This window comes from Microplitis mediator, chromosome 2, assembly GCF_029852145.1.
Source record: "Microplitis mediator isolate UGA2020A chromosome 2, iyMicMedi2.1, whole genome shotgun sequence".
Classification (NCBI taxonomy): Eukaryota; Metazoa; Arthropoda; class Insecta; order Hymenoptera; family Braconidae; genus Microplitis; species Microplitis mediator.
Window position 1 is genome coordinate 22,057,975 of NC_079970.1, and position 11,808 is coordinate 22,069,782.

At 26.9% G+C, this 11,808-nt stretch overlaps 2 protein-coding genes and 1 long non-coding RNA gene across 3 annotated transcripts; 1 reads left to right on the plus strand and 2 right to left on the minus strand.

Annotated features, from left to right (window-relative positions):
- Positions 1-1,159: 1,159 nt before the first annotated feature.
- LOC130664064 (putative uncharacterized protein DDB_G0277255) lies at positions 1,160-7,988 on the minus strand. Its single transcript, XM_057463746.1, has 4 exons — positions 7,632-7,988; positions 6,269-6,658; positions 5,549-5,632; positions 1,160-4,174 (listed from the first exon to the last, which is right to left on the minus strand). The coding sequence occupies exons 1-4, from the start codon at positions 7,647-7,649 to the stop codon at positions 2,186-2,188; spliced, it is 2,481 nt and encodes an 826-aa protein (XP_057319729.1). The 5' UTR covers positions 7,650-7,988; the 3' UTR covers positions 1,160-2,185.
- A 224-nt stretch (positions 7,989-8,212) lies between these two features.
- Positions 8,213-11,410, plus strand: LOC130664067 (uncharacterized). The gene is made up of 3 exons (XR_008989291.1): positions 8,213-8,370; positions 9,843-10,025; positions 10,127-11,410. It is a non-coding gene; the product is annotated as an uncharacterized LOC130664067 (long non-coding RNA).
- LOC130664066 (dynein light chain Tctex-type 5) lies at positions 8,294-11,795 on the minus strand. Its single transcript, XM_057463748.1, has 4 exons — positions 11,356-11,795; positions 9,916-10,067; positions 9,562-9,755; positions 8,294-8,492 (listed from the first exon to the last, which is right to left on the minus strand). The coding sequence occupies exons 1-4, from the start codon at positions 11,363-11,365 to the stop codon at positions 8,327-8,329; spliced, it is 522 nt and encodes a 173-aa protein (XP_057319731.1). The 5' UTR covers positions 11,366-11,795; the 3' UTR covers positions 8,294-8,326.
- Between the last annotated feature and the right edge of the window lie 13 nt (positions 11,796-11,808).

Consider the following 11,808-nt stretch of genomic DNA (forward strand, 5'->3'; position numbering starts at 1 on the left):
GTATATACAGATATATCTTAAGTTATTTAACAAATAGTTTTTACTTTTTTCCAGCAGAAAAAAAAAATAATATTACGTTACATTACACATTCGACTAATAGACATACGGGCATGTCGTCGTCACGCATTTAAATATATATTTTTCATTAGAAAAAATAAAAATTTTTTAATTTTTCACTGATGCCCATGTCAAAAAAAAAATTATTACAAAAACTTTCATCGTAACTTTCAAATTTTAAATAATTTAAATTCAACTATTGTTTGAAAAATCTCATGCGCAGTTTAAGTTCTTACAAAAACTATTTTTGAATTTACAAAATACTAATTTTAAAATTTACTTGTTTATGAAAACAACAAAGTGATAAATTTATTATCCTGGAGTTAGTAGACATTTAATAATTTTCGGATTTCTTTTAACGAATCAATTACAAAAAAAAAAAAAAAAAAAAAGAAAAATATGCACATGTAGAAAATTAAAAAAGCTATAGGTGCAATTTTTCAAATATTTTTTTTTTTATAATTTACCATTTAAAAAAAAATCCAAAAATTATTAGTCGACTAACTTCAGTATCATAATAAATTTTTAGTTTTTCAAAATTTTGATCTTAATTTTTTAGACCTCACATGAGTAAAAATTAGGGATGTGCGAATCGAATGGAATCAAATTTGAAATTCAAATCGAATTACTTCTATCCGCAAGTTTTTGAATTATTAGTAATTTTTAAAATATTACTCGATTCAAATCGCGAAAGTTCTGATCAGCTTTCAAATATTCAATTGACTCTTCACAAATAATTCAAAAAACTTCATTCGAAAATTAACGAATAATTCATAAGTTCTGCCCATCCCCAGTAAAAATAATTATAAATTATTTAAAATTTAAAAGTTTAAAAATTTTCAGTAACTAATTTTTTTAACACGAGTGTAATTAAATAATTAAAAATACATCTAGCCGAGTAAGAAGTAATTATAAACTAGAGACCGATATGTCGCGGCCTTTGGCATCAAAATAGTCACATTTTTTTCCAAGCTATCAATCAATCAATTTTTTGTGTTATGTGTTTACTTGTGTGGGTAATAAGTATTATAATAGTAATAGTAATACTGCCTATGTAATGATCCTCCAGTATAATCGAGCAACACTTAAGCTTTAACGTTGTATAATATAAACAATAATAATAATAATAATAATAAGGGTAGCTTATAATCAGCCATGGTATTGTCATTATGTTTATATTAGCATACAAACCATATGAGTTTATTAGTATTCATTGTACCCTGGATAATAATTCTCATACAATGTTTTTTAATATTGATTTTCTTTCAGATTTTATTTTATTATTATTTTTTTCATTATTTATTATAGCAACAGCGGCACTTATTAAACTTCCGGCTAAATAAATTACATTTTTATTTTTAAATAACTTCTTAGCATAAATATTTTCTCTCGTAATTTCACTTATTTATGTATGTATGTATGTATGTTTAGTTATTTTGTTTTTTAAATTCAAACTAAAGATGTATATTAAATATCACGTATTTAATGAGAGAAAATTTCGATTTTATAGGCCGAATTATTTTTTTAAAATAAGCGGTTTTGCATAAATTAGCTTTTATATTTGCTACTTAATTATAATTTTTAATTTTAAGTAAATATATTTGATTAATTTATTAAATTAAAGCCCGAAAGTTTGTGTCTATACAGGTATTTATATATATATTTCATTTTTTTGTTGAGGTAATTTTAATTGTAAATATATATCATTTTTTTTGTTTTGTTTAATAAAATTATAATGATCTAGAGTTCAATAGTTTATAAATTATAAAAAATTTGTATAAAATTACATTTTAAAGGGTATAATTTCTAAACTATTAAATCTAATCAATCTACAATAATAATAATTTTATATAAAAAATTATTAAAACAAATTAATAATAATAATAATAATAAAATAAAATATTATAATTTCGGGCTTCAATTATCATTATCACGTAATAAATATTTTTTAACACAAGGACTTGATTTATAAATAAAATATTGTACAGAATTGTGATCACAAGTCAACGAGTTTGATGACAAAGTTGATGAAAAAGTAGAACAAGGTGACGAAGAATTCGAACAAGAATAAGAATAAGAAGAAGCAGCAGTAACAGCAGTATTAATAATACGTATTATAGCTCGACGTTATGTATTAGTTTCCGTTTTTTCCTGTATTTTTTGCATATAAATTTTTTTATGATCCTTACGATACTTTTCAATCGTCAGATCAGCATTTACATTAGTAGGCAAACGCAATGTACGGGGATCAAGACTGGCAGCTAATTTCAAATAAGTTTCCTCCATTTCTTTGGTTATTTTAACTTCGCAATCTTCACCACTTGTTAATTTTTTTTCATTACTTGTCCAATTATTTTTTCTTCCATCCTCGTCCTCTCCGTCGTCTTCGTTTGTCGAGTCGAAACAAATCAAATCCTTAACTTGTTCATTCTCTGGTTTTTTATTGCAACTTAATAAACTTTTCTTATCAATCGCGTGTGTTTTAATAACCAGTTCATTGGCGATACTTTTATTACTATCGAACGCCGTCTTCAATGAATTATTTTCATTAATATGATCATCAGTATTCGGTATTTCAATAATACAAGACGATTTTGTGCTCTTGATATTTTGTGGCTGTGTCAGATTATCACTGGATGTGCTCGGCTTAATACCAGTATTATTAATATTATTATTATTATTGTTATTATTATTATTATTAATATTTATATTATTAGTATTACTAATAATGCTATTACTGTTTCTTGTATGCGGAATTTTTTTAACTCCAACAGATGACTGAACCCACTCAGCCACCCTCTGTAATTGTGTTGCATCGTTCGATAAAATAGGAAGAGCTTCTTCACTGCTAGTCGACAGCGATCTACCAGAACGTGTTGATTTAGCAAGATTGTGTACGAGAGCTGTATTTGTTTGATTGGCACTTCCGCTACCACTTCCAGAGCTCGTATAAAGAACTGTCTGATATTGACCGGCGTTGTCTAGCAAAATATTTTTCGATCCCTCACGACTCACGCGCATCAAACAGTTCCTCGGGCCAATAACACGGTCTTTATTTACTGGACTGAGTAGTCGTCGCTTTTCATTATTAATTTGGACTAGATCACTCGAGCTACTTGACGGCTCAGAGCTTGACATCAGAACGCTGTCATTGCTAAAACTCGGACTTACTGCAAAATCTGGCGATTGATTCGCAGTGTCTTCATTTGAAACTTCGATTACTGTCACCTGATTACTATGATTGCTATTGTTGTTGTTGTTGTTGTTATTATTATTATTATTGTTATTATTATGGTTATTGTTATTGTTATTAATATTATTACGGGGTTCTGTCTTCCAAATTCGTTCATTTATTACGTCCAAATGAATGTCACTTTTACTATTCGATTCGCTGTTGGCTTCTAGCTGGGGAGAATTCAATTTCGATTTGCTCCAATTATTTCGCCATATTCGTTCGTTTATTATATCAACAGGATTAACTTGACCCTGTGATTTTTGTATTACTATATTGTCAATTGGAATTTCTATCCTCTTGGGTTTATTATTTTGTTTTATTTTAAGCGTTGATTTAGATTGACGTTCAATTTTTATTTGTGATGGCAAATCCTGATTTACTTTTGTGCATACGCCTGTTTTATTAACATTCAAACTTTGACATTTTGTTTCATCACTTTTACATAAATCGTAATTATTATTGTTATTGTTATTATTAGTATTACTATTATTATTATTATTACTGTTATTATTTGGACTAGTTTGCACCTTATTACAAATAATATTATCGGGATTAGTTTGTGTATGGGAATCAACGGTTAAAATCGACTTATGACAAACACACGTTGAACAATGTTTAGCAAGTAAACGATCCTTTTCCCGATCCTCAAGGACTTTGGCCATAATTGCTGCTGAAACTACATCTATTTGTGGTTTACCGTCGTCACTCTCGTCATCACTGTGCTTGTCTGGATTTGTTTTTGTTATGTTGTAAACCATTGCCGTTGGTGGAAAGGTTGATATTGGCACAGTTATACTTTTAACTTCTGATTGTGATTGATCGCTTGAACGTCGCTTTTGACTCATGTAATGTTTTACTCGTGACTGGATTTCTAGTGGCAACTAAAATAAAACAATCCATTTTAATTATCGTCATTATTACTATTTTGTACATGCTGCTATTACTGACAGTGTCCTAATTAACCCGTCAGCACTCCCGTTATGAGCATTTTGCTTAGAGGACACTATTCAAATTATAGGATGTCGCTGTAGTGCGAGCGAGACATGAAAAAACACGGGAGAGCTGAAGGGTTATTGACTCGGACAATCTATTTTCTAACTTCCCGCTGTGAAAATTTAAAATTTTCAAAAAATGTCAAGTTATTGGTTTCGATCCGATTTTAGAAAATTTAGTTTTCATTAGATATCGACATTCTGAGGTATTAGGAAGCTATTCAAACTATTGCCGTGTATGTAAATGTGTGTGAGTATGTAAACTTTTTTTTGTCTGATATCTTTGGAACGAATAAATCGATTTGAAGGTTTTGGGTGGCAATCAAAAGGGCTCACGAGACTTAGAACTGATTAGACTTGAGAGTTGACCGGTCGAATAGTTTACAAGTCATACGAAAAATAAAAATAAAAATCCCCAAGTGGGCGAACGGTATTATCTTTGTTGCACTAATACAGTTATCAGGAACTTTGGCCGAATGTTTTTCTTAAACAAAAGAATATTATCAAAAAATTAAAGCGCACTTCGCTAGATTAGACAGTAGTGCATCGATGTGCAATCTGTAGTTTGTATTTAGAGATTTTGGTTCCGAAAAAATCTGATCAAAGCTCTCGATTGTCGCTAAGTACGCGCGAATTGATTGATTTGTTCCGAAGATATCGTCGGAAAAAATTCATTTTTTCAGCGAAATATACAGATTTTTGGACCATCTGTTTTTTGGGCTCGAAGAGCTCAAAAGTATATCAATGATAACGTTTTCGAGCACGAAAATAGCGGGAAGTTCTGGGGTTGGCCCACAGGGTCACCGGTTTTCGATTTTTTGTTTTGATTTCATTTATTATAATTAAAAAAAAACAATTATATGTTTGGAGATGTCAATAATTAAAACATCTGATTGTTGTGTCAAAACTGAAATTGAAAACTTAATTTAACATTTAAAAATATTGATGTGTGTATACAAACTATTTTAATTTAATTAAATAAAATCAATGTGACACAAATTTAGAAATTTCATTGTTCGTGTTCATATTAATTACTAACTATTAAATTTTACTCTCATATTGTTTTATTGATTATCAATTAGCAAAAAACCATGTATCAAATAAAATTAAAAATTAAAATACTCGATAATTAAATATTTGAATGACACATTGATCAAATTTAAGTAAACATTTTTATTGATATTTTTAAAATAGAATTAAATCGCACAATATTTAATATAGAAAACATTAAATATTAAAGTATCAATAAAATATTAAACTTACAGCGTCGTATTTTTGTCCAACGAAATTGGATGGTTTACATTGAAGCGATTGAATAGCTAGATTCATATCAGCTCTGTATCTAGCCTGGAATAAATAAAAAGTGTAAGAAGATATTTAAAGTTTTAGGGTAGAGGTACCATTTGTGGTCACTGCTCCATTTTTGGACAGTTAATATTTTAATTAAATTAACGAAAAAGTGTCAAATACAATTTCCATTTTGATAGTGGGATAAAATAGTACACTGTAAAAAATCGGGAGTAAATTCGGAGTAATTATGCATTTTATTTAAATCCGAAGTCGATTTCGCGAGAATTTGATTTCTTATGAGTTACAAATTATGATTTAGTTTCAGAATTGCATTTAGATTTGAAAAACATTAATTTTTTTTCTTTTTTTTTTTTATACGGACTAAATTTACTCTGATTCAGAGTTGTAGTGTCGAAATAAACTCCATATAGGAGTTGATTTTACTCCAAGGGGATTAAATAGACAGTCATCCGTTTCGCATTCACTGAGAATTTAATCCGCGTTCACTTCGCAAATTTTTCAGTGTACCTTTAAAAATATTTAAAAAAATTAATTATGTTATTGCGTATTTAACAAATTATTTCATTAAAATTTTTCAAGTGTTTGGACACTGGCTCTAAAGTGGCTAAAAACGGTACCTCTACCCAATAACCAGATAGTAATTTAGCCCTAAAAGTACTGTAATAAATTTACATTGTCTTGGGACAAGCTGTGAATTGTCAAATTAGCATCAGCCAAACGATGTGACAGTGTCGCTATGTCCTTAATAAAGGCACTCTTCTCAGTCTCACATTTATCAACAAGTTTCAGCAATTTATCTTCAAGATTTTGATTAACTTTAAGCATCCTCTTTTGTGCCTCCATTAGTCGTGCATGTTTTTCTTCCGATAGACGTAAATCAATCTTCATCGACGCCAATTTACCATTTGGAAATTTGTCAACCTCCTTCAAGTACTGCGTTTCTATTTTAACAATATAATTTTCTTTTTCCTTTAATTTTTGACGTAACTGTTCGATTTCCGCATGTAAATGTACGTCGCTGAATCTGTTGGCATTTATTGTGCATTTTACGCAAGTGCATTCCTATAAAAAAAACAAAAAAAAAAAAAACAAGGTCATTAATAAAATATAAAAATTTTTCTGTGTGAATGCAGCTGACAATTGTTAGTTTTAAAAAAATTTTGAATAAATAAATAAAATGTAAGGAAAATAAAAATTGAATAACACGAGTGTGAAAGTATCAGATGAGAAAAATTTTGAATTACAAATAAGTAAAGTAAACAATTAAAAATATAAAAAATGCACATACTTATTTTCAAATTCTGTAATTGCGATTTAAATTTTATTCACTTAATTGAAAATTTAAAAAATTGACAATTGTCAGCTACATTCACCCTCATTCAAAAATGCGTATTTAAATAATTCAAAAATTAGTACGCGCTTTTTTTTAAATTTCATTATTTTAATTAATTTATTTATTTATTCAAAATTTAAAAATTGTCTCATGTCTTCTACATTCACTCATAAATTTATAATTAAATAATTTAAATTCAAATTTTGCAATCAAGTTGTTTTTTAAAGTATTTTTAATTTAAAATTATGGACTCGACGAAATTAAATAAACATTTGAAAATTACTGTCTCAGATAAATTTAAAAGTTACACTCTAGTAAAATTACATTCAAACTGACTAACTTTTTAAACTATCAAAGTTTTATTTCTAAACAAACTTTTTTAAAATAAACTTTTCAACATCAATAAATACTGGAAATTTTAATACTTTTTACATACATTGTAAATAATGATAATTATTATTGTTATAAAATTAACATGGCAAATATTTAACCATATTTACAAAACCTTGAAAAATATTATCAACCTGTAGATTAAATTAATGAAGAACAATTAAATTTAAGTACCAAGTTAATGATACAGAAATAATTAAAATTAAAATTTCAATGAAATTATCATCCAGATGGAAACAAAAGAATAAATTTATCTTTTATTCTATAGACATAAATTATTAATTAACAATACAGTTGTATTTTGATACATACCTTACACTTTTCTGACATGATGATTTTGTTTGAATATCATAAAAATAAAAATAATAAGTAGTCAATAATAAAATTATTATATTTTTGTATCTATTTGTCATAACCCCTGGCTGCTATTGAACAGTAAAATAAATTTAAAAATCAGCGATTGTGATTTTATTAAAAAAATACATATTTTCACTTTGCTGTTCAAATACGATGACATTTAATAATTAAAAACAATAATAATAATTAACAATGGCTTTATAAAAATTTATATACGATTTTAATAATTAGGATACATGATATAAATCAGTTTTTTATCTTATATATTTTTTTTGACACTCATTTAAGAGTGAAATATCTTTATAAGACGTGAGGATAACACACACGTTTAATCGCGCATACGTGTGCGGCCGCCATGTTTTTTTTTATACTTTGCGCATGCGCCGTTTTTATTTTCGTATTTCCTGGAGACGCACATGCGCAATTATATTTAATTACAACCGCGTTATTTTTTTAATTCTACTTCTATATTTAAGATTTTAGTATCACAAAAAATCATATGATTTTTATATATATTTATTTCTTATCTATTTGATCAACTGATAAATTTACAGTCTGAGGTGGTGGTAAATTTATTTGAATAGTTGATATGTTGTAGTAATTTATTATTTAATAATAATAAAAAATACGGGTATTAATATTTACGGTGATTATTCATAATAAACACCTGCTGCAATTCCAATGGCATAAAATTGTGAGTTTTCAAAAATATATTTTGAATATGAATCTCTTTGATGATCCCAAATAAATCCTAATGATTCATGTATTCCTTGATTTGTTTTTTCGATAATATTTATTATTACAACGTATTTATATCTAATTTTCATGGAAAAAAAAAAAATTAATTATTTTAGTTGGTTTATTAATTTGAATAAATTATGAGTTTGAATGTCGCAGACATGAGACATTTTATGATAGTAAAGTTAGCAGACATTTGAAATTTAAAAAAAATTTTTTTTAACAGATAAATAATAAAAAAAAAATATTTCTAAAAAAATGCACATGTCGGAAATTTCATAAACTACTTATACGTGCAATTTTTCAAAATATTTTTTTCAATATTTATTTTTTTGTTAACAAAAATCCAAAAATTTTTAAATGTCTGCTCCCTGATTAAACAAAATGATTAAAAAGTATTTAAAATGATTTGTTTTTTAATCCTTCAAATCATTTCTAATCCTGTCTCTTATGGACATTTAACGTGTGAAATCATTTTTAATCATTTTGTTTAATCAGGGCTAACTTTATTGTCATGACATTTTATGAATTTTAAATAAATAAACAAGTGAATTAAAATAATGAAATTCAAAAAAATGCGCGTACTGATTTTTCATTGATCTAAATACGCATTTTTTAAATTTGTATTTTATATGTTTATTCTAAAGTTTAAAAAATTCCCACTTGTCAGTTACATTCACACTCATAATAAATTTATGATCCTAAAATTACCAGACAATTCGTAACTTTCGGATTTTTTTTTTAACAAATCAATTACAAAAAAACGAAAACTAAAAATATACATATCGACGTTCTAAATTGTCTAACTCCATTTAAAAAAATTCACCATCTATGCGAAAAAAAGGAATTTAAAAATTTTTTTTTCATCTAAAAATCAATTCCATATCTGGTATATCTATAATATTTTTGTCTAGGTTACTCAAATAATATTTTTTCTGACTATTACTATCTGAAAATTGCACAGAATCACCTACTAAAAAATATTAAGTTAGACAATTTGCTAATTAGAACGTCGATATGTAGAAAATTTAAAAAACTACAGGTGCAATTTTTTGAAATGTTTTTTTTTTTTTTCTTATAATTTATCGTTTAAAAAAAATCTAAGAATTATTAAACGTCAGCTAACTTTAGTATCATATAAATTTACCGATTAAAATCAGCTTTGTAAATTTGTTTTTTAACTTGTATAGCAATATCTTGACACAATTGCAGACAAATAATTGGATTATATGTAACGCCAGTTAGTTTTGTTGTCATAATATTTTTTAATATTTTATCGACAATATTGTGTGAGAATGGATTAGTTGATTCTAGTTGATAAGTGTTTTGATATCTTGGAACCTGTTATGATGAGTCATTCCATGAGTAATACTGACGTTTATTTATTTGTATTTAAAAACTAATTTATCTACACTTAAATACCACCAGGTTTTTAAAAGACAAGTTGATAAATTGGTAATTAAAAAAAATATATTGTGAAAGTTATTCATGAATTGAGTACCTTGAAACCAGCTTTACCAATTCTAAACGCAACACTACCACGATGTATTCCTAATGATAATAAACTACTCGGATGTGATTTGTTTGTTGATGTCTGTGATAATGCTCGAGGTAACGATGATTTTGATGTTCCTGACAGTGTCTTCTGACTTCCTTAGTAATTAAATAAATTAATTATTTCAGTTATTATTCAAATCAAATTATATTTACAGAAAAAGAGAATGGTGGAAAAATTACAGTTTCAAATATCAGCAAAGTCCCTCTACTTTAAAACTAAAAATTTGAAGTGAACTCGGAGTTCCGGAGTAAAAAAAAAATCATTCTGCATATGGAGTAAATAGGGAGTTAGTTTTTTCACTTGAGTGATTTCGGAGTGATCTGGATTTTATTTGAATCTGCATTTAGGAGTAAATTTCATTTCTAGGGGATTAAATAAATAAGCAATCATCCGTTTCGAATTCACCCCGGATTTACTTCGCAGATTTACTTAGTGTTTAATTCATTGTAAAGTTTCGTTCAACTAAAAATATATGAGAAACTATAAAATATTGTATCTATAATTGTAATTACTTTATTACAAGAAGTAGTTTCAAATATTACAGTGCAAACTGTAATAGGGGAGGGTGGGGCAGAGCGGCCCCCCTAAGCCAATTATTACTTTTGGTGTCTTTCAACCATCAGATCACTTTACATTTGTCCTATTTCGAACAAATTTATGGACATTTTGCCGAAATTCTGAAAAAAAATTTTTTTTTTTTTGTGGGGCAAAGAGGCTTCCCTCCAAAAAATGATAAAAAATATTTTTTTTTTAAACTGTTTTCATCATTAAGAATGTATTTCTTTCTCTCGACAACTATTCTTGGTTTTATATTACTCAAAAAAAATTTTTTTAGGTGTAATAAATCGTTCACCCTCGATTAGCTTAATTACTAATTGTTATTTAATAAAAAAAAACAATTCTATATTTTTTATTTGTCATTACTTTGAACCCAAAAAACGTGTTTTTTAATTTTTTAGATTATAAACAGTTTTACTTTATTTCAAAAATTTATCAACTAAAAAAAAATTTTTAATTTTGAATATTTTTCGTGACCAAATTTGCCTCAGACATCGAGAAACGGCCGAAAAATATGAAAAAATCATTTTTTCAGAAGTTTTGGCTGGTCCATTTCACCCCAGGTGTTATGTCTAGGGCTAGAAATGTGGAAATATCATATTTTTTTTTTAATTTGACGATAAATATATGAAAAAATCACTTTTTCAAAATTCTCGGCTTGTCCATTTTGCTCCAGATGTCATGCGTAAAAAAAATTTTTTTTTTATCAAAATTTCAGGGGGCCACTCTGCCCCACCCTCCCCTACTTTAAGTTTTTTAAACGAGGTCCGTGTTTTTACTTTAAAAACTGTAATTTTTCCGAGTTTAAATTTTTAAATTACTTACGTATTGACATCTTGCGTATTCAATTTCCTTTTAAAAAAAAAGTTGAAAATCTTAAGCGTGAAAAGGTTAAAAAATTCAATTTGTCATTCAAAATTTGAAAAATTATTCAGTAAATTTTTTCTATAAATTTATATACATAAATATTACACATAATTCAAAATTATTTGTAATTTCAATTGTAATTATAAATTTTTTTTGCTTACAATTAAATTATTTAAAAAATTTTTTGACACTTTGGTTTATAAAATAAAAACTAAACTTTCACATAAAAAAAAGTATTTGAATTTTTACGAAAGTTTAAAATTTCCGCGCGTTTTTATCATCAACCGGACATGACATCACACGTGCTCTGACATCCGTTGTCACTCACACAGACACATACGTGGTAAATGACTTACAATTTGTGACAACAAATACATTGAAAAATTTTTACATATATATAAATTAAAAAAA

Bases quoted from the DNA above. Each gene is read 5' to 3' on its own strand.
- LOC130664064 (XM_057463746.1), bottom strand. The intron at 5,633-6,268 runs GTAAATTTATTA...TATTTATTCCAG, and splicing joins ACAGCTTGTCCCAAGACAAT to GCTAGATACAGAGCTGATAT. The intron at 4,175-5,548 runs GTAAGTTTAATA...GTTTTATTTTAG, and splicing joins TTGGACAAAAATACGACGCT to TTGCCACTAGAAATCCAGTC.
- LOC130664066 (XM_057463748.1), bottom strand. The intron at 9,756-9,915 runs GTACTCAATTCA...TCATCATAACAG, and splicing joins TTGGTAAAGCTGGTTTCAAG to GTTCCAAGATATCAAAACAC. The intron at 8,493-9,561 runs GTAAATTTATAT...CATGAAAATTAG, and splicing joins TACAAAGCTGATTTTAATCG to ATATAAATACGTTGTAATAA.